The 26,428-nt window shown below is 41.5% G+C and overlaps 2 protein-coding genes across 5 annotated transcripts in view; both read left to right on the top strand.

The window, feature by feature from the left end:
* Positions 1 to 2,019, top strand: part of sema4c (sema domain, immunoglobulin domain (Ig), transmembrane domain (TM) and short cytoplasmic domain, (semaphorin) 4C) — a 109,996-nt gene extending 107,977 nt beyond the window's left edge. For both annotated transcript variants that reach the window (XM_030417158.1, XM_030417157.1), the window contains one exon: positions 1,189 to 2,019. The gene's annotated coding sequence lies outside the window, so the exon portion shown is untranslated. The remainder of the gene's footprint in view (positions 1 to 1,188) is intronic.
* Positions 2,020 to 4,856: 2,837 nt separating this feature from the next.
* On the top strand, positions 4,857 to 23,773 carry cdca2 (cell division cycle associated 2). 3 transcript variants are annotated; one of them, XM_030415660.1, is made up of 15 exons: positions 4,857 to 5,057; positions 5,597 to 5,789; positions 5,943 to 6,079; positions 12,036 to 12,201; positions 12,568 to 12,719; positions 13,140 to 13,286; positions 14,249 to 14,381; positions 14,845 to 15,176; positions 15,386 to 15,437; positions 15,542 to 15,616; positions 16,080 to 16,198; positions 16,319 to 16,384; positions 16,620 to 16,688; positions 21,667 to 21,832; positions 21,997 to 23,773. In XM_030415660.1, exons 1-15 carry the CDS (start codon positions 5,055 to 5,057, stop codon positions 22,893 to 22,895), a joined length of 2,709 nt encoding a protein of 902 aa, XP_030271520.1. In that variant the 5' UTR covers positions 4,857 to 5,054; the 3' UTR covers positions 22,896 to 23,773. The 3 variants fall into 3 exon arrangements, with proteins under 3 accessions (XP_030271520.1, XP_030271518.1, XP_030271519.1); XM_030415658.1 differs by having other exon boundaries at positions 4,858 to 5,057; positions 16,617 to 16,688; XM_030415659.1 differs by having other exon boundaries at positions 4,862 to 5,057; positions 14,252 to 14,381; positions 16,617 to 16,688.
* The last annotated feature ends 2,655 nt before the right edge of the window (positions 23,774 to 26,428 follow it).

Genomic DNA, 26,428 nt, shown 5'->3' with positions numbered 1-26,428 from the left:
AGTTAGCTGAGTTTTGCTGGCTATCCACAATAGCATCAGCCAATGGTTGCAGCTGTTTGAATTTGATTCGATGAGAGGAGCTGGCAGTACAGTGTAGGTTTCTGTAGCTGCCGGCGGTAGTGTCTGTTAGTGAAGCTACAGCACGACTCTGGAGAATGTAGCCTAGTTGTCCCCCCAAAAGTTGATAGCAGATTTTTGCTTCTGCAGAGATCAAAATGAATTTTGCCCTTTAATACTTTTTTTTCATATGGATAAAACAAAGGACATGTTAGGCAGTCAGACATTTATACCTGTGGACAGAAGCAGGCTAGCTTTCCCCCTCTGTTGTCAGTGTTTATGCTAAGTTCAGCTAACTGTCTACTGACTCTAACAGAGTTTGCATGAAGACATTTGAATTGCTACTAATCTATAACATATTGAATAAAGGCTCAAAAAATTAAATGCTAATGTAGCCCGGTTGATGAAGTTGAATGCTGCATCCTAAAGTCAACGTTAGCATTTAGCTCAAGCACTTCTGTGCTCGAGTGCAGCCTCACAGAGCCGAGAGAGTGGATGTAAAAACGTAGTCTTATTACATCATTATGTTCTGCACCATTTAATCAGTCTACTTCTCATCAAAAGCTGTCCTTGTGCACACTTTTATTAAAGTGGGGGGAGGGACAGGTGCATCCGAAGTTTCATTGCAAAAGATAAGAAAAGGATCTGCACTGCCTGAAGCCTGTGACTAGAACATTTTATTAAAGAAAAAGTGTTTCAATCTGACAACGATCAAAATAAGTCGACCTAAGGTCAGACTGGAACTTCGGTTCAATCACAATGATTCAGACAGCACACTGGACTTTTTTATACCAATCCTTTACTCAAAACTGACAGATATAACTACATAATAGTTTTGCAGTTGCGGCAAAGTCTTATATGCCCTTATTAATTACTTAATCTATTTCTCTAGTCACACAGAATGATTCAGCAGGGTTTATTGAAGTGCCAGACTAATATATCTAAATCGCCAACAGGCCGATCTGCCAAAAATGTGATGTGTTCCATGGTCATGTAATGATGTCCTGAAAAAATATAACCTACTTTCTGATCTTATTTAAGGGAAACTGTGAAATACAGCGAGGACGGCATATGTTTGCTGTTACTAACTTTGTGTTTTATTTTGTCCTCGTTCTGTGCTTTGTCCGTCAGGGTTGGCTTTTGTTTTTTGGAACATGTCTGTCGGGACCGGAGGAGCACAGCAAGAAGGAAGGGGAGGACAACCTTGTTTTCCCCCCACTGTGTACAGAGTGCTGAGAGAGATGTAGAATATCAAAACAATCCCAAGGTTGAAGAGGTACTCAGCCATCAGCATCCTAGTGTTGCATGATCCTCTGCAAGTGGACTGTCCATCTTTGATATGATCATCCTTGTACAAGTGCATCATTTTGATCGGTCACTTTTGGACTTTTACAGACACTGATAATGTGGAACACTAATGCTCTCTTCTGAAAAAAATAAAACAAAAATATGTCTGATTTTATGGTTCAAGGGTTGTACAGGAATTCATGGCTGCGTTTTCCACATGTTTACTTTTTCTGTGCCTCTTCACCTTTTGGATAAGCCAAAGTAGACTGCAGTTGCTTTTGTTTCTTGTTAAATTGCTTAAATTAATTTTGTTTGATTCCAGATCGATATTTAAGTCTCAGCAGTCCGTCCACTTAACTACACTGAGCTGATGCCTGCAAGCTTTCTGCATATTTTATCTGCAGCTAAATTTTCCCTGAAGCAAAACATGAAAATGGCTTGCGGCTGATGGACTTCCTGTTTGCTTCCTGTTTATATGTCAGTAGTGATCTGCTGGGCTCATTTCTTTGTCCCCCGGCCTTCATGAAAGGCTGAATAATGTACCAAAACTTTACATATACATAATTTAATGTTTTAGCCCCTAAAACCAAATAAGCATCTGTGATTCAAAGCAGATCAGTAATGGAATGTGCCCACTTGATATTATTAGATCCCCTGAAGCTGTCGGCTAAAACATTTTAGCTCTTTACACTGGTACTTGGTTATGTCTTAATATATTTCCATTTTACAATTGGGCTTTTGTTTTAACATAACATGTTGAAAATTAAAAAAAGAAAACAGGTCCACACCTTGAAAAAAATGCATGTGTAATATACTTTATGTGCATTTTTTTTTTCAGTTCGTCTGCATTTGTTTGCTAATAATATTTTCTCTCACACAAGGCTTTAAGTTCTGCTGTTTGTTTTCTTTCCGCATTATCTGGATTATTCGATCATCACTAGGATTTTGTTTTTGTCCATTTTTGCTCGTCTGTTATTGATCTTTTGTTTGTTTTTAAAATATGTTAAGTAACTTATTTCACTTGTACAAACATGTTGATATTTATTATCATTGTAAATATGTCCTTATTTTTTATATGTGTATATATACACAAATAAAAATAGAGATATACTTGAGGTGTGTGAGTTCGTTTGTCCACCAATATTACACGTAAAGGGCTGGTGTTCTGTTTATTTGGAAGTAATACACAGCCCATAGAAACAGTTGTGGTATGTTTTCTGTAACTCTGGAGGTGCTATGTGACCCTGATGATGTCATAGTGATGTTACCAGGATAGCTACAAGATACAGGGTTGCATTATAAGAAATACAGCCAAAGTGTTTAGGACCTTAAGTCAGGATATCTCTGCTTCTTCTGCTTCAGTTTTGACCATTCAGTTTTTATATCTCTTGTAAGTCACCACATGTTATGGAAGTGCAACACTGAATCACCAAAGAGTTCCTTCCACAGGAAGTGACAAATAGGTAATTATTAAACACTGTTTCTAGATTAAAGTGATTTAAATCAGGTGTGTATATGCACGCACCACAGAGCCAGCAGTTTAACCTCCCATCTGTATGCACGTTCATCCCCTACCCAGATGAGGCCGATGATGACAGTTGGTTTATCTGCAAACTTCAAGAGTTTAACAGACGGATCTCCCGAGGGGCAGACATGGATGAAGAATAGAGCAGTCGGGAGACCACAAGGCCCTGGGGGACACCAGTGCTGATTGTGCCGGTGCTAGATGAGATTCTCATGATTCCTCTGACGGGTGCAAAATGGGCAAAATTAGATGGATGAACTAAGATCAACAAATTCAACACAATCCCTATGTCTTATATGAAAAAACAAATTCTGATAAGATCCACTTTTCCAAACTCAACCTTTAAACAAGTGGTGTCGCTGAGTAAAATTCTTCAGAAAGCAACAAAGAGACATCATAAATCATAAGCTTAAATTGTAGGAAGAGTAGAAGATGATTAGACAAATCAAAGGCAAATCTTTGTAGTCCAGTCTTTTGGTTTCCAAAACTCCATGCATCACTTTGTTGGCCATTCTACTTTCTCAAAAAAAGGCTTACAGTTTTTCTTCCATCGTAAAACGTCTCCTTTTGGACAGGATCTCACAGGGTTATTTCATCTGAGTTTTTTCATTCCCTCTGCCTGAGCCGCACAACAGCAACACCAGTCAAGCTTCCATCGATTGCACAGCCTTGCCAGGTGTCAGCAGAAGAAGCCACATGCTTCATGTGGTCGACAGTCCCGGCTGTGGAAAGAGGCTCACAGTTGCATCTGATCTCAGTGTACTCAGCTGCGCCACAGCCTCTGAAACCTCACAAAAGGAGGAACACCGTGTGTGTTTGCAACTGGTGTTTGTGTGGGTAGGGATTACTGAGATTTTCACGAGTAGACCACCATTCACCAACCTGTTTGGGCTCATTGATTTTCAGTCACACGGATATATGTAAAACCATTGTAAACCGCATGGAAATATGGTGATCTAACGTTAAATACATTATTGATCGCTTTTCCTTGAAGTGCAATTCATTTTGGTTCATGCAGGTCGTTGCTTGGCTAAGAGCTGAACATCGAAGCTCATTTACTTTTATTTACCACAACTCACTGTTAAAAGCAACACAAAAAGAAAGGCCATAAATGGACACAATGTACCGTTTGCCTTTGCCTACATCCAACATCTCTGTTATGTATAAGTATAATACAGTATGTCCCACTAGATGACCTCCAAATGCTGACAGCTACCTGTCTAGCTGACAGATTGAGGGAATTCTAACTCTGAGCATCAGGTCAGCTATGAACCAGCAGACTGAGAGTGGGATGCACTCCAGCTCCAGCTGTTCGGTTACAAAAAAGCCAACAGATGGGGCCCCACAGTCTAGGGAGAAAGTTCTGGTCCAGCTGGATCACTGGGAGATTTTATTTATTTTTCTTAATTTTAGCCCAAAACATGCAAATGATTAATTTTGCTTGCATTTTGTGCATACAGGCTGAAGATCAGTGTTTGCTTAATATCAATAAATTGGGAATTGGATTTTATCACAAGGGCACATCAATGACTGAGTCAATGCCAGGAATTTTTCATGCTGCTGAGAAAATAAGTTTCTGAGGTCTGCTTATTTTTGTAGATTTTAAGCCGCACTCCATTCACAAACCTGCTTCTTTACTGTCATGTTGATTATCTATCTATCTATCTATCTATCTATCTATCTATCTATCTATCTATCTATCTATCTATCTATCTATCTATCTATCCTGCTTTAACGTTTGCAGGTCACGTGGCACACTGCTGGGCATATCTATTGGCCAATTCATATTAAACGAGTTCCGGTCGCTTTCGAGCCCTTAGAAACAAGGAAGTTAGTTCCTCCGAACAATACATTTCCACAATTATTATTGACATTTTTAACAACGTGCTTCGTTTTCCGCAGCACTCTACATTTATAAACAAGACATTATCGAACATAGTGCTTTCTGAAGTTGTTAAAGTGTGTGTCGTTTACGAGCGTTACTGACGTATCGCGGAGGGATCGTCACACGGCCGCTTGCTCTGGCGTGGAGCGTAATTTGAATCACTCTCGAGCTCACTTTAATCGTATGAATTGCATAGTGGGGAAACGTATTGAGAAACCAGTACAGTTTTTTTTATGACGCATTAGCCTATATGTGTTTTATTTAGACAGCCTACAGTCCTGTCATTTACCTTAAATTTACATGGTAAGTATTTAACTCGCTGTCACTCCATTATCTTGAACACTGCTGCTCGCTAACGTCCCGTGTGAACAGCGCTGTATGAGTCAGAAGTAGCTAACTAGCTAATGTTAGCGTTCAACAACAACAATTAGCTTTTTTAATTTTAGCTACTCGGCGATTCTGTAGTTGTAAAGCTGATACCCAACCATTCAGTGCATCATTATTTTAGTAATCGCATTCATTATGTATATAGCATTGCAAGTTAACGTTATTCGTACTTCGTGCAGTTTGTTTCATGTTAGCAGGTGTGTTTAGCTAACTATATTAGCATCCTGTCAATATTTGGTAAACACTAACGTACCCTTTGTAACCGTCTGGAGTTTGGCATGAAATGTTCATCCGAAGTGCTGAATTCATATCATTGTTCGCTGTCACGGCCTGCGAGCGTATGACTGACCACCCCCCTGTTGTCATCCATCTTTCCTCCAGTAACGACTGTTGGTACATGTTCTTGTGGTTCAGCTGCTCTTGAATCATAAGATGTGTTCATGTTTTCTATACAGATGGCTACCGTGGAGAGGAAGACTAGAAGTACTGAGGGAGTTCAGAAGGAGAAACTGTTGGCCTCCTCTGAAGAGGACTCTCCATCTGTTGTAAATGACACTTCATCTCAGCTGAACTTCTCTGAGCTCACGCCATGTCAGTTTGGCATCTCCGTCCAGAGTTTTACCCCAGCATCACTGTCAAAAAGCAAAGGTGAGATGACTGATCCTTTTTTGATGGCAACTTGCTGCCACTTCATTTACATAGCCTTACAGAGTCTTGTGGAGGTTGTTTATAAACTGTACAATATGAACAATCCGGAAAGAAATTAGTTACTGAAGGCACATTCTCTCCATCTTGCTCAAGAAAAGTCTCGTCTAGCACAGTTAAAAGCAAGGCGGAGGTCCAACATTGGTGTCCGGGGCTCCCCAGAGACAAACTCCCTCATCTGCTTCATGGCACGACAGAGGATGAAGACTCCACCAACTTTCCAAACTCCAGAGGTGAGATGCTCCTCAGTACCCTTTTGTCATTGGTCAAAAAACAACAATAACATCTGGCTTTTGTCCTTAATGTGAATAGGTACAATCTGCATTCACTCTTGCATGAAAAATGATTTTGTAGTAATTATGGGTGTTAATATGCTCCAGCTCCAATCAATGGGGATAGAAACACAACACCTGGGTAAACACCCTTTTATTTTTTTGGCCCTTGTCAGGCATGATGCTATGACTTGTGTTGAAGTTAAGAACCCTGGCTTGTTAATAATTTTACCTTTTGCGATTTTAAGGGAAATCATTTTCCCTTTGTCTCTGTTTCATGCAATGCCTGAGCAAAGTTCTGCTGATGTAGAGTTTGAACAGGAGACTGAAATGAAAGATATTTTAAAAGCTACTTTTGGTAGGTGCTTTCGTATCCTGCCAGTGGCCTTACTGCGGATGTGCACCTCTTAGCAACTTCTGTCATCAGCTCCAGAAAAATGATGTGCCTAATTGAGGAATATACTGATTAATACTTTTGAAAACATGTTTAATTTCTTGTGGATGTATTCTGTTGGTTATCTGATCTGCTGCTTCCCCGTGTCTGACATGTTCGTGATGATAGACGAGACACAGAAAGAAAAAGAAAACAGAAAGGCAAACTAGTCTCCTGACATCATGAAAATAATCAAATTCCCTTCCCTTGTTTGTGGATTTACCCACATTTATAAAAACCTGCAAATACATGCAAATTTTTAGAGCAAAAGTGGTATGTGATGAGAAAGACTTGCACCCCTGTTACCTCATATTGGACTGTGAGCCACTGTTTTACACTCTGGATACTCTGTGTGATTGTAAATGTTCTGTTTTTGTTTATCAGTTGCATGCAAGGACTGTCACTGCCACAACTACATATAGCTGTACATAAATTGCAGTGTTTCATATCTGCTGTCCATATTCACGTATGTTCACTTTATACAGAACTTGCTTTAATCTAACAAGAACTATTTGCTGGCCAATTTACTTCACCAGATGATATTAAATGAGTTGCGCTCAGGTTAGCTCATTGGTTTTCGCACCAGACTCACTCACATTACTTTCAAGAGACTGAGATAAAAAAAACAAAAACCAGTTTAAACGTAATTTATTTTACTTTTGATAAAAATGAAAATAGTAATTTGTGTCTTGTAAACAAAAGTCTTTCTAAATAATATCTTGTGGAACAACACATTATTTTCAGCAAGATGAACTGAGGGCAAACAGTCTATAGCAGTGGTCCCCAAACTTTTTTGCAGCACGGACCGGTTTCACGTATGACATAATAATGACAGACCGGGGGGAGGGGGGGTAATTACCCAAAGTGTGTTCCTTTCTGCTCCGTAACTTACTAAGGTAACATGCAGTCTCCAGCAGTTGTCCACATGCCGTCCCCGCAGCTGCAGTTCAGCCACTTTATCAGCCAACTTGAATACAGTTGTCTATCTCCCCCTTCTTCCGTCTCATCATAATTCCTTTTTTCTTTGAAAAGTAGCTACGTTTGTTTTACACTAATTTTAGCTAGCTTGAGGGCTTATTTTTTAGGGTATACCGTGACTGAAACAGGTACGTGTCAAGAGCGCAAACAGGAACAGACGGATGTTGTTGAAAGAGAATCCGTTTTTCAAAATGAAACAACTTTCAGAGTATGGTCGTCAATATAACAGAAATAACATAACGTATTTATTCTTTCTCTGCGGCCTGGTACCAAATGACCCACGGACCGGTACCGGTCCAAGGCCCTGTGGTTGGGGACCCCTTGTCTATAGGATTTGTTTAATAACACACTTGCTTTTGTCCATATACAGACCTTACAAACAGCACTGATCAGTTGTATGCAGCCATTACCAGCCTAGGAAGCACACCAAAGCAGTGTTAATATCAACAAGAGCTTTATGCATCAATCTTACTTTAATGCTGCAAATAAACAGAGCAGAACAGAAAATAATGGGGCTCCCACTGTGACAGTGAAAGTTGAATGACAGAATGACTTCTGGCAAATGCTGTTAAGTAAAGCAATATTATGTATGAGGATTGCTGTTGTGCTGAAAATTTCTGCTTGGCAGCTTGCCACATGCGACAGCATGTAGCAGAAACTCAACAGGAAAAATCTCATTCTTATAGCGTATGTGTGGATCGTTAGCCAATGTTACATACAGTATTTTTTCATATAAGGAGAATACTTAAATCAATGTATGCAGTGAAATAATAAGAAATCAATTGAAGCTTATAAGTATAAACCCACCATCAAACCATGCAAAGCAGAGCTCAACCAATACATTGACTGTAGTATCCTGACTAGTTTGAAACAGCCTGTGTATTGGAGAAATCAGTTCAGTTTAAAGCTCCTGTTTGTAAGATGATAAAACTGACGCTTTGGGTTTCCCTACTCGTCAGATACTGACGCTTTCAGATGGTGGCCGACCCGACCTACAATCCTAAAGCGTCAGTATCTGATGAGTTGGGAAACCCAAAGCGTCAGTTTTACCATCTTACAAACAGGAGCTTTAATTAAACGTTTATAGCTGTCTATAAATGTTCTACTTCCACACTGACTGTGGTCTAATACTCAATGACAAGACTGTGTATTGCTCAAGGGAGCAAGCTGGGCCCTCCATGGCTTCTCTGTACTCAAAATACTAGTTCAAGGAATACAGGGATGTCCCAAATATATTGACTGCAATATAGCAAGCTTTGACTGAATCAATGTGGTGAGAAAGGTCAAACTATGTGCAAGTGTTATAATAGTTGAACCCTTGTTTCAACTACCATGTTGAGTACAGAAACACACACTGCCTGGCCCAAAAAAGGTCACCATCTGAATTGATCTAAGTAAATAGCTAAGCGCCTTCCATTGCATAATTACTGCAATGATTAATATCTTTAAGCTGGTTCCAAGTTATTTAACCTTAACTGATGCAGTGAGTAGCTTCTCATTTCTTAACAGGGGTGTGATTCTTCCGGATAAATCCTGAAATACGGCTTTTCCGACCTGAAATTGAGGCTCTCGTAAATCATGCAAATCTGGGCGGGTATTGGTAAACATAATGACCACTCACCGCTGTCAATGTTTTTTATGCCTGTGATTCATGTCTTCATGTCACTCCACAAGTAGTCCATTCATTTGTCACGGTGGAACTACATTCAAAGCAGAGCTCCACCAAAGAGCCTGCAATCGTGTGGGGCGAACTATTTCTTTCTTAGCTGAAGCCGACAATGGAACAAAATTAAATTTAAAGAGAGACATAGTGGAGTTCCTATTTTGGTTTTGACAAGTATAATAAATTCTGTAGTCTACCCCTTACATGACCTGGCAAGTGACATTATTCCAAAACGCATCAGAATAACTCCACCAACATGGTTAGAAAATACTGCCTCTAGAGCCAGCTGCACAACGAGAAAATGTCATAGCATGATCAGAATAGCCTGACCTGACAAAAGAAAAAATAATTGTATTTAAAATTTGGGGTTGGCTACTGTCTTGGATGAGATTATTAGATATTTTCATGCAGTAATGTGATGTACGTGACACCAAGATGCGAAGTAAGCAAGACAGAAAAAGAAAGTAAACTGTGTCGCCGCGTCACGGTAGGTGCGCCATATATTTTCCTGCTTTTTTGACCAATGCCAATCACACCTGTGCTTAAACAACCATGACACATCCTGTGGTTGTAGAAAAGACGTTACTGTGTTTCAGAAGGGTCAAATTATTGGCCTGCTTCTAGCAAGATTGCAGTAGAACTCAGGGCCATATTTAATGCCGAAAGTAAGAGCACTTCCACACACACAATGTGAAGAGAACTCAAAAGATTGACACCAAACAGCTGTGTAGCCCTAAGAAAACCACTTACCAGTGAGGTTTATTGGGGGGGTGAGGCATCAACTTGCTAGGGAGCATATAGATATATAGTTTGAGTCCAGATTTACCCTGTTCCAGAGTGATGGCCGCATTAGAGCGAGAAGAGAGGATGAAGTGATGCACCAATCATGCCTAATGCCTACAGAACATGCCTGTGGGGGCAGTGTTATGATCTGGGGTTGCTTCAGTTGGTCAGGTCTGGGTTCAGCAATATTATGTGCCCAAATAATCAGGTCAGCTCACTACCCGAATATACTGAATGACCCGATTTTTCCATCAATGGATTTTTTCTTCTCTGGTGACATGACAGTCCCACGATTCATTGGGCTCAAATTGTGAAAGAGTGGTTCAGCGAGCATGAGACATCATTTTCACACATGGATTGGCCACCTCAGAGTCCAGACCTTAACCCCATTGAGAGTCTTTGGGATGTGCTGGAGAAGACTTTACGCAGCAGCAACTCTCCCACCATAAATACAAGATCTTGGCCAAACGTTAATGCAACTCTGGACATACATAAATGTTGTGACATTGCATGAACTTATCAAAACGATGCCAAGGCAAATGAGTGCAGTAATCAAAGTTAAAGGCGGTCCAACGTAATATTAGAGTGTATGACTTTGTGTTTTTTTTTGTTTTGTTTTGTTTTTTTAGGCCAGGCAGTGTATTACACTGCATTACTGCTTTTTATAACATTATAAAGTACCAGTTCATAGAGAACTCATTAAAGTAATACCTCACCCAATATTTAATTATCAAAGACTAACCATGTAGACCTGAAAGGTTGTTATTAAAAGTTATTAACAGAAAACATGTTGGTCCCTTTGTACTCTAATATAGCAAGTCTCCATTGGCAGAGTGTGGATTAATTGTATATCTTGGCAGAAGTATGCATAAAATCAAACTTTTGAGCATATAAGGGAACAAAGGAAAGTGCTCTGTGTTGCAGAAGTGGTTTAAGAAGTTCCATTGGACTTCCATTGGTGATTTTACTATTAAGGGGTAGGGCTGGGCGATGAATTGGTAGAATTGATTAATTCGAGTTTGTAGTTTAGGACGATCTTCAAAAATCAAATCTGTTTTCTCTTTTACTTGCCCCGCCACCGCTCCCCTCGCATTGACTTTCCACAGAGACACAAACACGACATGGCTACAAGCCAAGAGCGTGTTCCTAAAAAGGTACTGTCTCGTTAGTAGCTTGGTTTTGTGGCGTCGGACCTGGAACAAACCACGGCCCGCTGCTAAGTTTGTTCAAAGGCTGTTGCAACTAAAGGCAGTGGTCCGACCCATTTATTTCAGCATCTCAAACAGGCGCATGTATCAGAGTGGGACACTTGTTGTTCACTACTAGAAGACCATGGCAGCCCACAAATACCCGCTAAGAAGCAGCCAACATTAGCGGAATCATTTAATCATTGTGTTCCGTGTGACAAGAAAGGGTCCTGGTAGACAGCTTTTACGGATATAGTCACGGTGCATATCGCTAAAGATGTATGTACAGTGGAAAAGCTGGAGGTTCTTCCACATGCAGAAAACATTCGACCCCAGGTATGTGCAACAAAGCCGCAACAGGGAATATTTCAAGCCAGAGGTAGCAGACAGGCTTGTGAAAGCATTCAAATAAATGCAATGCTTTTAATAATTTCTTTTGTCGTTTGAAGTTTTGTTTTAGAGAAGGAAAAAAAATGAATAAAATCATAATCGAGTCTGGTGTGAAAAAATCAGAGATTAAATTTTTAGGCCATATCGCCCATCCCTACCTTAGGGGTAAATTCATGGTCAAATTCTGCTTAAAAGAAAGCTTTATACTACTCTCGTGTGAATGGTAATAAATGGCAATAACTTGCCTGTTAGATGATGCACAGCTCAGAAAACATAATCTTCTGTGTGTGTGTGTGTGTGTGTGTGTGTGTGTGTGTGTGTGTGTGTGTGTGTGTGTGTGTGTGTGTGTGTGTGTGTGTGTGTGTGTGTGTGACAAATGCGCTGCCTCTCAGTAATACCACTTCAGTAATTTCAGAAGTCTATGAGCTGTCATGCTGCATCACTGAGCAGATATGTTTGTTTTTTTGCCGTCTCAACTCTCAGCTTGTCAGAAGTAGCCCCTTCCTTCCCCGGGTGGCCTCCACACTGAAGCAGAAGATGGCCTCCTTCCAGAACCTGATGGATGTGGAAGAGAGTGAGGTCTGTGATCCGATGCCAAGGCAGGACCGCAACACTGGAGGATGCATCAAGACAAGAGATTATCTGTCTGGTGAGGCTGCCTCATTGCCACAGGATTAATAGTTTCATTTCTCAATAAGGTTCTATGCCAGTAGGATTTCTTTATGATGTCTAGGGGCACTGTTCAAAAGTAATGGATTAATGCACAGCACAGTATAAGCCCGACGCTGACATCATCTGACCCAACAGCACTAATTTCTTTTCAGCTTGGTTGACTTCTTCAACTGGCAGGTTTTGCAGCTTTTTTTTGCTAATGTGAGACTTTATCTCCATTGCTTTGATCAAGCTATTTTTCCAAGCGGCATTTTTTATGTTTGTCTAATTTAGGATTTTTTGTATTTTTTTTGTATTTCACTGATGTGTCCCCAAGTCCCATTTGTTGTTGTATGTTAATCAGATGGGTACAGCTGTGATGGAGGGAAGGAGAACCACCCACCACTGATGACACCCACACCCAGCAAGAGGAGGTGCCTACGCCCCCTAGAACCCTGCCAGTTGGAGATTAGAGAGACCAGCGCTCCTATCCTCCACCTCAGTTTGGAGCAGGAGGTAAACTCACTCTGTCATGTACTTATTTGGCTGCCGTTAATAATTTAAATAAAAGCTTTTACCTCTCGGTTCTTGGTTTCCATTGAATATGCTGATTATTTATAACTCCTCTATGAATGAGAGATCTTGGTGCTACACAGCATCCTAAAAGAGGAAAACAAGCACTCTCAAGTAAGCCAAGTTTGATTTAAGTGCTAGGTATTAAGCTTTATTTATTTATCACTGCATCTTTTGGTTTTTGAACTTGAGGTCTTCACTTGTATCCAGTTAAGTGCAATATCAAAATGTAAGTCTTTTGTGTCATTCTAAGCTCTAAAACAACAGTTTGGCAAATCTGTATTTTCTCTATCCACAGTAGTAGTGTTGTAGCAGCGATGCTGTGAACAGAATGAAAGCAGTTTGAATTTGTCATTTCCACAGGAGGACAAAGAACCAGTGACACAGGCTGTGACAGAAGGACTGCTGCCATCCAGTGAGGCTGTGGAAGAGGCTCAAGCTGTGCTTATATCTCCTCTCCCTCATGTTGATCTTGAGCTCCAAGACTGTTCGCCTGCTAAGAACCAACAGGTTAGGTCTAAATCCAGACTGCAACACACACACGCACACAAAAGTTAGGAATGAATCACAGAGAAACTGATGACATTTTTAGTGATGCTTCGATGACACAAGGCTTCCCACTGGGTTACTGCCATTTGAGTAACTGAATGTCAAAAAAACATCTAAAATCTGGTGCATAATTGACAGCATAACATGATTCAGAAAGAATTCATGCAGAAATGTTAAAACTGTAGAAGTAAAGTGAAAAGATGTAACATTTAGTGACTAGGCACATAATGTCCTGAATAAAATATGTGATGTAATGGCCTTTGTCCACGGGTCAGGTTAGAACACTTTGGTAGCAGCATGGTGCCGATCAGTAATGGTATATGCTTCAACTGTAGCCACACAGCAGGTGATAACAAAGCAGAGTTACAATATTGTTGCGCTGCTTTTTGACTCTAAAATACTCAGCATGTCTGATCACGCGGAGCACTGGAGAGAACACACCATTTTAAGAAATGTTACAATGTCTGTGTTAAGTATTTTTTATTGTTTGGGCTACTCTTACCTTCTTGTTTTTACTTCTGTCAAAGTTATAGCACCCACAGTTTTCTGATCTGTGTTCCTAGGGCTATATCAAAGCTGTATAAATGGAGATATTTGTTGTGCTAAGCTACTGCTAACCCAACATTATCTGTCCCTGCCTCACAACAGCTGTAAGAAATGTAGTCTTTGTCACTTAGGTCTTGTGTTTTTTGTTTTTTTTTCAATGGATCTACTATTAAATGTTGCAAGAAAAGAAATGTAAGAACATCTACTTTGAGCTGATTAGATGAATTGATTAAAATCATTTCACACTCAAAAATACAAAAATTGAAGTGTGTATCATATACATTTCAGTAACATTCACTTTTACTCAACAACCTGCGCTGTGAAGCTCCTTGAACCACAGTCCAACAGAACGGGAGCTCTCATGTGTTCTCTCTCAGCAGGACTGTGTCTTTGAACTCCAAAGCCCCAGCAAACCACCACCTGATGCTTCTGCAGCGGCATCACCTGCTCGGCCCTCATCCTCCTTCCGCATCCCCTCTCTGCCTTCTCTGCTGGAGATGAAGCCCACAGGTAAACACACAGTGCTCTCTGCGGCCATGCAAGAGTAACTGGCCTTTTATCTTGGTTTAGCCCTGCCTTTGAGGCTCGGTGTATGTACTAAGCTTGATGCAGTTGATCCAGGCTACATACCAGGAGAGTGTCTGGGTTGATTTTTGGAGAGGAAATTCATATTAACTAACAAGTTTTGAGTATTCTGCGTTGAAAAACATGGTGTGTTTTTGCTAGAAGGGGAGTGTAAATGGTTTATGTGAAATCCCAGTATTGATATCAAATAACAGACCAAAATTGGACAACAGTTGTGCACTATATGCTGCAGTTTTACCACATATTAATGAACACCAAGAACCATGTAAACAATCTAAGAGATTATAGCAAAGTATCCTTACTTTCTGCCTCTTCATACAGTGTGTAATTAGGCCAACAAAAGGTCAGAACTTTTATTTATGCATTCAAGGTTTTACTATCTTCGCAGGAGAGGATGACTCCACAGAGACATCCAAGGTTAAGAACAAGAAAAAGAGTGTGCGCTTCGGCGTTCCGCTCTCTCCTGAGTTCTTTGATAAGAACCTGCCCCCCAGCACCCCATTACAGAAGGGGGGCACGCCGGCCCGAGCACCCACACCAGGTGGCAGCTTAAAGCTGCGCTCATTGCTGAAGACACCACAGAGGAGTGAATCCCAAACACCACAATCCCAGCCAGACCTCAACAGTCCTACTGCGTTTGGTGCCTCACCTACACTTGCAATGCCTCGCAACCGCAGGATGCACTCTGTGGGTGACGACAGTGAGGAGGAGGATGGAAAGGTAGACAAGATGGCAGATATTGTTTCTGTGATGTTAGCATGGTGTTCATAAAGGGCTTTACTGTCTGTTTTGTTCTGCTCGTGGTCAGTTTTTTTCTCTTACTTCTAACTTACAGCAAGGGAAAAATTCAGAGGAGTTGTGTTGTTAATATTATTTACAAAAAACAGGATAGGACCCACCATCTGTTCTCCTTTATTTTCTGGTCATAGATTGTTTTCCCTTCAATGGAGGAGATTGACTCTGCTGTGGCATGTGATACAGGTTGGTAATTACACTTTATTTACAATGAGAGTAATAACTTGCTGTCATTAGGAGAGTGCAGTCTGTTTGTTTGATGACAGCTCTTTCCTTTTGTTGCATTTCAGAAAGCACATGGGACACTGAGCGGTTGAATTTAAACACTGCTTTCCAGGAGGAGTCTCTTTCTCAGAGTTTGACAGGTGAACTGCTGTCATATGTCTCTATTTTCTCCTTTCATTGTCACTTAACTTTATGTCTTCGCCTCATGTTCACTGCCGTCTCCTGACATGTACTATTGTGTCAAGCTATAAGACAAAAACGAAAGGGTGTTTCTGTGTGTGTGTGTGTGTGTGTGTGTGTGTGTGTGTGTGTGTGTGTGTGTGTGTGTGCGCGCGTGTGTGCGTGTCTCTCTCCACTCATTTCAAATCGCTTAAGAAACTATGCTAGTTGCCATTCTACTACAGTATAGATACAATATTGGGGAGGTCAAATTGATAAACATGTTAAAAGAGTGTTCAGATATCTAAGATATTACAGGGCCTTAATCATTTGGATTCAGCAGTACCAGAGTCAAGTGAAATTTAATCTCTGTTCATTACCATTTACCATGCTACCCTACATTACTATTTTCAGCTTTACCTCTAACTCCAACCATTTCCTCAGAGTCTGACGCTAAACCCAGCATAACTTCCCAGATGGATGCCCAGAATGAGCTGACATCTGTGCCAGGGCAGGAAAAGCAACTTGAAGCTCCAGCCCAAACTAGAAACCGAAGAAAAAAGGTGTGTCTGCATCTGTTTCTAACATAACTTTATTTATGTTATCTTAATTTTCTTTCAGTAATTCCCATAATGTGAAATTTCCAGTTCTGACACCTAAAACTTTTTAAATCTCCTGAATAGCGGCCAAGACCAGAGCTTGAATCCAGCAACGAGGCTCCAGCTCGCTCCGGCAGTCGAAAGAGAAAGGTCTGCTATTACCACAAACTGCTTTCAGCTTGATCTCACTTGTACAAATCTCCATTAACCAGACGAGATTGTCTCTTTTATAATTTAGGGGTCATAACATGCTCCCATCTAATCTACTGTTTAATTCCACTGGATCTGAACTTAATCACATCAGAGTATATCCACTTTATGTGTGTGAGAGAGTGTGGCTGTCTATATAACCTATCCTCACGCCAACTCTGTGTTCCCCCAGCAGCCAGAGGAGAGCGAACCTGTGAAGAGGTCGACACGCTCTGCTGCCAAGTCGGCCTCAGGGAAGATAAAGGTGAGCTGGCTGAGTCGGCTCGTTTGATTTCTCTTTAAACCACTTCACTGAAGTAACTGCAGACATGGAGCTTACAGCTGCAGTCTACCACTTATTTTGGCTAAAAGCTCTTGATGCACAGTATGTTTATAGGCCACCACAGATTTATCATCCTCAATACAGGATTATAAATAATGGGAATGCCATTATAAAATCAATTAATACATAATGTGGTGCTAAGTTGTGCGTGAGCGGGGAATCAGCACTGCTGTCACAGATGACGGTACAAAGCACTTAGACAAGGCTGAAAGATATTTTGCTTTTTTACTTGGTTATCAAGACTCATATGGTTGTGGTTTTTGTTGCTGTTGTCAACAAATCTTCACTGAAGGACCAAAACCAACAACTAATTAGTCTCAATAATTTTGACTTCCCTACCCTGTCTGTTGCTCTCAGCCTTTCCTCCCTACTTGCAGTTTGTATCTTGAAAAATAAATCCCAAATATGAACACAGAGTCCACCTCTCGGTGTCCTTCTGTAGTCCTGCAGTGTGTCGGCTCATAACACAGTCCACTTGTCGTGCTTAATTCTTAACTCAAAACACCCGCTTTCTTCTCCAGTAATAATAAATGTATTTCTGCATAGGCAGTGCGTGTTTCACGAGTAAAGCCGAAAAACTGTCGGTCGGAAACCACAAATGTAGCATCATTTTGAGGAGCTACCAGCCATTGCATCTTCATGCATCACCTTTGCTTTAGGTAAATAATGTACTATTAGATTAATTTCAGTAACTGATTTGTTACGCTAGTAAGTCCAGCAGCAGCACGATGTATGTGGAATCAACTCAAAATAAACTACAGTGTTTCCTCTAGGATTTTTTTCAGCAGCGGGGGCAGGCTCTCCGGGGAAAAAAAATAAATATTTAATTTAAATTTAATTTAATTAAGGGTCCCAGCCTGATAGCCTGTGCTTCCCTTTACATTTTTCTCCTCTACTCTCATCTTTCTCTCCTGCATCATCACTTTGCTCTCCTGCTCCTTCACTTGGCTCTCCCCCTGCTGTACTCTGCTCTCCTTTACTTTGTTCCACTGCTCCACCCTGTCTAATGTTACTTGTCTTATACGATTACATAAAACATTAACGTTAGATAATTTACACTCACATCACATCTGATTACAAGTGTGAACACAATTTTTTACCTAACCATCATCATTTGAGTCAGTAAAAGGCTAATGATACCTGACTAGCGTCATCTTCATCAGGTGTCTTTCTCTTCTTTGAGAAATATTTAACAAGCTCATCTGAAAATGCAGTCAGCAGTTACATCATGGCGTGTATATATTCGCTTAATGCTATCAATTACTTTACTCACGTTAGCGACACTGAGTTGAGTTGGCACCGGGCCCAATTAATTAAGCTACCGATATGTTACGTAACCTTAGCTGGCCATCAATATTTTGAGAATGTCTATTGAACTCATAATAGATATTATAAGTTTTCTTAAGCTAATAAGTCTACCTTTTCTCCGGTGAGTCGTTGCTCTATTTTCAAGATGACACTCTGATTCTCCGACCTGGTGCCTGGGTGCTTGACGTGATGTCACCTTCAAGGCCTCGCTCTCGCGAGTAATTAATGTCGATGGCACCAGTAAGTTCTTGGGAGGGATGGGGGGGGTCTACTCCTAAGAGTAGATACTGAGCAAGATAGTTATCTAGTTTACCTCAGCACTCGCGACACCTGACCCAGTGCAGGACTCTGCTGTGAAGGTGGAGATATGATGCGGCGGTGGTGTATTTGCGACAATTTAAAAAAATTAATTAATTAATTTAATTTAATTTAATTAAATTAATTTGAAGGAGCAGCGGCTAGGATTTAGGAGTGGCGGGCTATGACCGAGAGGGCTGCCACTCCTAAATGAATGTAGAGGAAACACTGAACTACAGTACCCATGTTCATCATAATGAAGGAACAGGTAACACCATGTACATCACTATGGCTCACTGATGCATTTGAATAGTCTCTTAGATAACAATGGAGCTGTCTGGCACAGAGGAAGGAGAACAGGCTGTGGATACACACAAACAATACTTGTTAGTAGGATTCTTTTTTTCTTCTATTTTTTTCTTCTTTTTTTAGTGTTTTCATTACATTTGATAATAATGAGAGAAATACAGAATATCACCAGCCTGATCCCTTTAAAGCCATTCAGACAAGATTAATTAATATAAGGGATAATCCAGAGTAATACAGCTGATGAGTCACAAGAGCTCTGCTTCTCTCTAACTGCACTGCACACATTGTTCTGGATGGAAGTTTATCCAGGGCTGCAGTACAGCAGGTTCTGTGTCGTTGGCAAAACATTCCCCTGTGCATCAAACAAGTTGTTTAAAGGCAGTCTGGATAGCTGTCGCTCTTCCTTACTGTAGCTCATACTGCAACAGTCCATTTACTGTGCTTGTAGTATTTGGCTCTTTCAACAGTTTAGATGTAGATGTAGTCAAATTAGGTAAGCCAAATAACTTTCTGTTCTATCATTTCATGCTGCAGAATGAGAGCTGATGAAATGTAATTAAATCAGTGAGTAAATACTCCACTGATCCACTGTACAGCACAAGGTGTCACTCAAGTGGGACCTCAGTTATCAGAAGTTAAAACGAAATTGAATTAATTCCACCTCAAACATGAAATAGTACATGTCAGAGGGTTTAGCTTGATGCATAATACATTTGATCACTGTGTTGGGGAAGGGGAGTAAGTGACGTTTTCTCCAATAGTGTGTGCAATGTCAAATTATCTGAGCTCCTGTAGAGAAGATGCTTTAACTATAAACTGTATGATTAAAGTTTATGATAACTTTGCTGTATTAACAGTTTTTTTCATAGTAAATGTTATAAAGTAATCCCCCTCCTGTGACCTAGAGTTCAAACAATGAGCCACAACTTAAATGTCCTGAGGATGTAATCAAAATAGTGTGTTCTAGGGCTGGGCGATATGGCCTTAAATCAATATCACGATATATTGAGCAACTCACCTCGATAATGATAAATGAATGATAAGTAACACCCCCCCCCCCCCCCCCGCCCGCACCTAAAAAAAAAGAAAAAAAAATCCTGTGTATTTACAGAAATGCCACTTTAAAGGACTGTAAAACTACACTGTAGTTAAGATTTACATTATTTATTTAGTAGTTAAGAACATCTGATAGGCACACGATTGAACAGCTGAAAAGCACAGATTACTTGAAATGACAACAACTGAACAAGTTTAAAAGTATAAAATATACAGTCCCTTATAAACAAATTCTAAGCTTCTTGCTTCTCGCTTTTTTTATTTCTTCGAATTGAATCACGTGGTTGTACTGCAGGTGGTGGAAGAGGTTGGATGTAAATAAATAAACATTTTGAGGACTTCGAAACAGAATCTAAGACATGAGACAAAATAGTAGAGAAGTTGACATTGCTGCTTAATAATATGTTAACCTCTTGAGCATTAGAGAACTTTTTTTACCACTATTTTCTTTATCATTATATATTTTTGATAGACACAGAATCTGTTTCAGAGGTCAGAGGGTCACATGACATGGAAGCTATTGAGAAAAAACATCAAGATTTCTGCATATTAGTATTCATATAAAATAGAGGAAGCACTAAAGTACAATAAACATAGCTGTGTCTCATTCGTCCAGTTTACTAATACAATCTGCTGCTGGAGTCACTGGGCCCCATGTCATGGAAGATATTGAAAGAACTGCAATTATTTTGTATTAATATATTTATGCAATTTGATGACAGTCCCTAAATCAGTTTCCAGCGATTCAATGCCATGTTCTGGGAGGTGAGCTGACCGTCTTCCTGCTGCTCACACTGGGTGAACCTCAGTAAAGTCGTGGCTGGACCCGAGTAGAGCTTAGAATCAAGCCCGACCCGAGCCTGTGCACGTTGTGTCCGAGCCCGGCCCGACACACTGAATGTAATTATGAGCTCGAGACCGATTTAAACCCGACAACTGTTTAATACGTGGGCTGTTATAACTGACGTTCTCGACTACAATTGCGAGTTGTTTGAACTACAGAAATCTTAATGAATAATGCAACAAGTGCCGCACTTAATGCACTCGACAAAGCCGACAAAAGTTATTATCACGGCCCACGACTTGTTTAAAATGGGTCCACACCTCCGACTTTCCTCCAAACTTGCTCAAAGTTAATTCTACTGTTTTTATTTTTTTCTTTACATCTTCATGCTCCATGTTGCACTTAAGCTACACAATCAGTGATGCCGGTAACGCGTTACTAGTTTTGTCATTTTCCTTAGTAAAAAATATATATTTTTGCTTTCTTCTTGCGTCTCGGGGAGTGACGTCACGTACGCGAGAAGTCACGTTTTCCAGCATGAGGACACTCAAGTGTCAGACCACGCAGACACACAAATGCAAACAACAATGGAGGGAGGAGAGAGATGTGCGTTTTCTAGCTGGAAATACAGTCATTATTTTGAGTGAATAAAAAACAAAACACAAATGTTTGATCAATGGACGGCCCGGCCGAAGACAGTGGCCTGTTGCAGCCTTTGAACGCAGCATCATTACACAAACTGTCCGCGACTCACAGCGAGAGTGGGTTCACTTGATTACTAACCTGGCATAGCTGGTGTTGCATCAGCGGGTGGAGTTTGCCATCAAATTAATGTAAAAAAAGCACATCGGTATATGCCGGGTTAGATTAATCAAGTGGACCTAACATGTCCCCTGTCCCTAGTGGATGTTATGCCTATGACACCGAATATACCGACATGGCCAAAATGACGTCGGTTATCGTCGTAAATTTCGGTATCGGTAAATTTTCGGTTTATCGCCCAGGCCTAGTGTGTTCTACATGTAGAAGAAATAATCACTGTGCGTCATCTGTGGGGTTTTTATTTTTACCAGCTTACAGCAAAATTCAGTCGACACTGAAACATCTGTGTAAATCATTTGTAACAATGCTGATTTCTCTCCACAGATGACCTCCACAGCAAGACGTCAATGGAGCAAGGATGTAGACCGCTCCCTGTACAGCTCTCGAGCGTATGCCTCAAAGAACCCCACCTTGAGTCCCATCACAGAGAGGTTATCTTTGATCGGCCAGTCTCCAGCAACACAGCAGACTCCCTCCACGGGCTGTACAGGTAACACATCAGGCAATTACCAACATTATCTTATAGTAATAGGTAATTATGGGTTTGCTTCTATGATATTGATTCGGGGGGGGGGGGGGAGGTGTAAGCCCTGATTCCTGAAAAGTTCAAACTTGATAAGTTCAACCCTGTTATGTACTCATTTCTCCCGACAGCCCCAAATCATGAGAACCACTTGAACCCAGAGATAACCAACGACAGTCAAACAACAGCTGAACCCACTTTGATAGATGCCTTAAAAAACCCTTCAGAAGATTCCATCACATCTCCTAACTCGAGTAAAGATAGCACTGCAGGGATGAGCAGGAGGCTGTCTGGCCCGAGGCTCAAAGGGAGCGGACTGAAGAAGAGGAAGGTCAGTGTTGCTGAACTGCAGACTGGCGGAGCGATGGAGGAGCATTGTGAAGACCAAAACTCTACAAGCCTGGAGGTATCCAGGGAAACCCTGCTGACCCACGCTGTACCTCATCAGGGAGGGGCTGACATGGAACTTAATGTCCAGACTTCTGCAGCTACACACTGCACAGACTCAGAGGGAAAATTAGAATGTGATGTTAGTACTGATGCCCCCTCCTTAGACTGCCCTCCTTCAGGTGAGGAGTCCAACAATGCAGAGCCAGCCCAGAGAAAAAACAACAGGAGGAGCTCTGCAAACAGCTCACATCTACAGGAGCAAGGGAACCAGGTAGAGGAGCACCAAACGAGCCATGAAGTGGGGGAGAGGCCTGCAGCTGGCCAGCAGGAAAACACCATCAGGTCAAGCTCTGATGGTCAAGAAGAGGAGGGAGCCACCAGTTTAGACCTAGCCCCCTGGCAGGCTGACTTTAATTTTGAAGATGTGTTCAAACCTGTGGCCACTAGAGGGCAGCGCTCAGTACGGCGTAGCCTGAGGAACCAGAGCACTGCAGAGCACAGTGCAGGTCTCGCCTGGCTGCCTTGGAGCTCCCCAGAGTCCAGTAAAGAGGCCCGCAGGAGAACCAGAGGGAGACGACTCAGCGCTGCTCCTCCTGTCCAACCTTCACTCCCTGAGGAGACACTGGATGAGGCCTCATGAGACTTTTAAATGAATGAACTAAAACGAAAGGGCGACATCTGATACATCCATTCCACCTTCATACAGACCTGCCCTGTTTTATTGAAATTAAACAGAGACTTTACAAATAACAGCTTGATTGTTTTTATAAGAGCTAAAACGTCGATGCTTCTGCTCCCTGTGAATTATTAGAGCTGACCGGTAATTTGTAGCCGGTTTCCCTCCACTAACCAAAGCCAGTCAATACGCTGAGAGCCAAATCATCTCTGCTGACCACCTCTTGATCAATATCCAACCACTCAGCTGGTAATCACAGCGCATCTTCAGTCTCACTCTCCAAAGTCACTGGATCGTGCATCTCCCAGTCAATATCCACTCTTTATGGATAGATGAACATGGCCATACTGCATTCACCATCTGTCAGGCAAGGCTGAGGCTGGTGAATAGTAATTGAGGGAGAAAATGTGACTTAGAAAATGTGAAGTCTAATTAATAGACTCAACCAATTCTGTTTATTTATGGTTGTTGGAATGGTTTTGTTTTTCATTTTTGGGTCTTTTTTTTTTCCCCAAAAAAACGAATGTCTGGAAGCGGTTGCTGTATAATTATTATCTGAACTTTTAATGGATGATTTCAATATACTGTCAATGATAAATAGTAATAGCCTGATTGAAACTGTCTTATACATCGCATCAAATTTAATAATAAGTAATGTGTTCTCTTCGAGTTCCCTGAAATGTCCAAATGTACCCTGCTAGACTCCAATTCTGATTAAATGCTTTGGTTGCATGTAAAGACACCTCATTAGATCAAATTGTGTTCATTTAACCACATGATTTTGACTCATTTGCAAGGAATTCATCCAGATAATAAAACAGCCGTTATCTCTGCAAATGTGACGTTCCAGCTGTGTGGTCAGTTCACTTCCAGCTGCAGCTGCTTTCCCTTTTTCATAAACCAGGACCCTTTGCCATAACTGAATGCATCGCTGCGATAAATTACCATTCTGGTCTACACTTTGAACACAGCCAAATGTGTGGAAGTAAATTGACCTCTAACCTCAGATTCACCACTAACAGATTCAAATCTGCTGCTCTTTACAGGCTCCATTCATCTGTCAGAGAGGACCGGAAGGAGCAGTTACAAATTGAGTTTCAAATTCAGTTCACATAGGAATATTGGCTCCCAGAATGATGCATGACTGTAATCTATCCATCACTGGGTAATTGACTCCCTCCTTTTACATCAAGTCAGAGTCACTTGGCTGAAGGACACCAGAGGTTTCTCGGTCTGAGCGCGTGCCAAGGACTCTTCTGTATTCCCACTAGAAGACAAATGGATTGAATCATTTAGCTGCTAATGCAGTTCTGGGCGAGCACAGTGGGGCTACTGTGCCATCTGGTGGAGGAGCTGAGGAGCTGCAGTCACCAGTTACTCATCTGTCAACTTGATAAGTGTGAGGAGATGAGAGCAGTCACAGGAACTGATGTTATCATCAGCACAGGATATAATGTGGTAGACGCACATTCGTAAATGTCAAAAGGGGGTTTTGTTGGGTGCCGCTGCTGAACGAGAATCACTTCTGTCTCGTGTGTGCCTGTGTGTTTTTACTCAAAGCGTCATGTGCTCATGTTATGACCATTTTAAAACTTGTAACTGGGAGCATCTTTGTGAATAGGCTGTTTTTCAATGTGTGAGCGCACAGCCAAACTGCTGCTCCTCTGTAACAGAGGATGTGGGGTGTGTTTTGTGTCAGGGAGAGAGCGGGAGAGTGTGTGTGTGAGGGGTGTGAAGCCGAAGCCCCTGTCCCTGGCAGACGGGCATAGTGAAGACGGCTTAACACAAGAACAATGGGGTCCTTTGACCAAAACGACGCCCCCAAGACATGTGGCCTCCCTGTCACCGTGGCAACCCCCCATGGGACAGGGAGCGGGCTGACAGCTGGAGAGGAGGACTTACAAAAAATGGAGTCCATTTCTTTCCACTGAAGCTCCCCTGCTCTACATCTTTTCTCTCCTCCTCTGCTCGAGAGCCTTATGAATGTGGGTTACGTCTCATTTTACAGCTTCATGTGTTTGACCTTAAGAGCCCAACTCCAGCCTAACCAACTCCTCCAGACAAAAAAAACAGAAACACAGAGTTGGAGGCACCACAGTAAATCAAGTCTTTATGGGCCCTTGCTGCTGTCAGTAGAGAGCATTGATCTCATTGACAAATACGGGGCTGAGCCACAAGATTTCACATTCACTGTACACTTGATTTTACGCCTCATTTTAAAACGGATGAGCACTTTCTGTACAGACACAAAGAGGCATAATCAGTTATTTGTACTCCCAGATTTAGAGACTTTGGTGTTTCAATTAGTTAATTAGTAGCTGAAAGGCATTAAGTTGTCCCGCTGCCTCGGTCCTTTTTCTGCTCTCGGTGCTGCGAGCCCCCTATTATTGATGCTCAGAGGCGCGCTCTCTAAGCCCTGCACATTTCTCCTACGGGGCTAAAGACAGCAGGAGCAGAGCAACAAACAAAGGCAGGACAACAAGAGACCCTCGAGCTACTCTCAGTTTGGTTTTCTGTCGCAGTGTGTGTGCGCGTTCTACAGCTGCGGCCGGCTCAGTCCTGCTTCAAACAGCTGCCTATAGGTGCAGCACCCAGACCTCAGACAGCAAGGTGTTCAGTGTTTTTTTTTGGGTGTGTGTTTAGTTGAAAATTGCTTTGCAGTTTATTGGGGACGTCTATAATGTACGCAGCAAGCACATCCACGCTGTCAATGCAATTGCTGTACTGGAACCGCTTTAGCCATTAATCATTTTGTATTGGACAAGAGCCTGACTGCGTCTCATCACAAGCAGTCCTGTGAATTACGGATCGGTTTTCTAGCACTATAAAGCATATATCTAAAGTCAACGCTGTAGGTTTTTTCATTTACTTTAATACCCAATGTGCAGGATTTTGGGGGATCTATTGGCAGAAATGGAGTGAGATATTTATAAGTATGTTTTCATCAGTGTTTAATCACCTGCAGCTAAGAATCATGTTTTCGTAACCTTAAAAAAAAAAAAAGTTTATGTTTACAGAGGCAGCAGGTACTCCTCCTCGGGCTCCACCATTTGTCTACAGTAGGAAAGAATGGATTGGACATACACTGGCTTTAGAAGATGGCCCTTTGCACTTTCAGCAGCCACTGTAGGGAAGGATGAGATGAGGGCTGTTGAGTTGGTTGCAATCGGCAACATTACCACTAGATGCCACTAACAGCCGCGCGATGGAACATCTTGTTTTGTATTCCGGTGCTCATGTACGTACGTGAAAGCACAGCTCGTACGTTTCATGCCAGCCTGCAGCAGCTCGTCATCTAGAGATTCAGAGTCTTGCCTATTTTTCTCTCTCTCATGCAAAAATGTATCTGAAAATGATATGTGGACAGTCGTGTCGACATCGCACCAGTCACCTTCGCTGCTGCTTCAATGTCTGTGTCTGTAGAGTGTCAAAGATTGAACGTACAGCCGTAACGTAGTCGTCACACACCGCTGGCACAGGACACGTGGCCTTACCAT

This window comes from Sparus aurata, chromosome 5 (assembly GCF_900880675.1).
Source record: "Sparus aurata chromosome 5, fSpaAur1.1, whole genome shotgun sequence".
Classification (NCBI taxonomy): Eukaryota; Metazoa; Chordata; class Actinopteri; order Spariformes; family Sparidae; genus Sparus; species Sparus aurata.
This window is presented reverse-complemented; position numbering and strand designations above follow the sequence as displayed.

What these genes read in the sequence shown, in the direction of transcription:
- cdca2 (XM_030415658.1), top strand. An exon ending in GTGAGGAGGAGGATGGAAAG is followed by an intron (nt 15,177 to 15,385) that starts GTAGACAAGATG and finishes TTCTGGTCATAG; the next exon opens with ATTGTTTTCCCTTCAATGGA. An exon ending in TCTTTCTCAGAGTTTGACAG is followed by an intron (nt 15,617 to 16,079) that starts GTGAACTGCTGT and finishes CCATTTCCTCAG; the next exon opens with AGTCTGACGCTAAACCCAGC.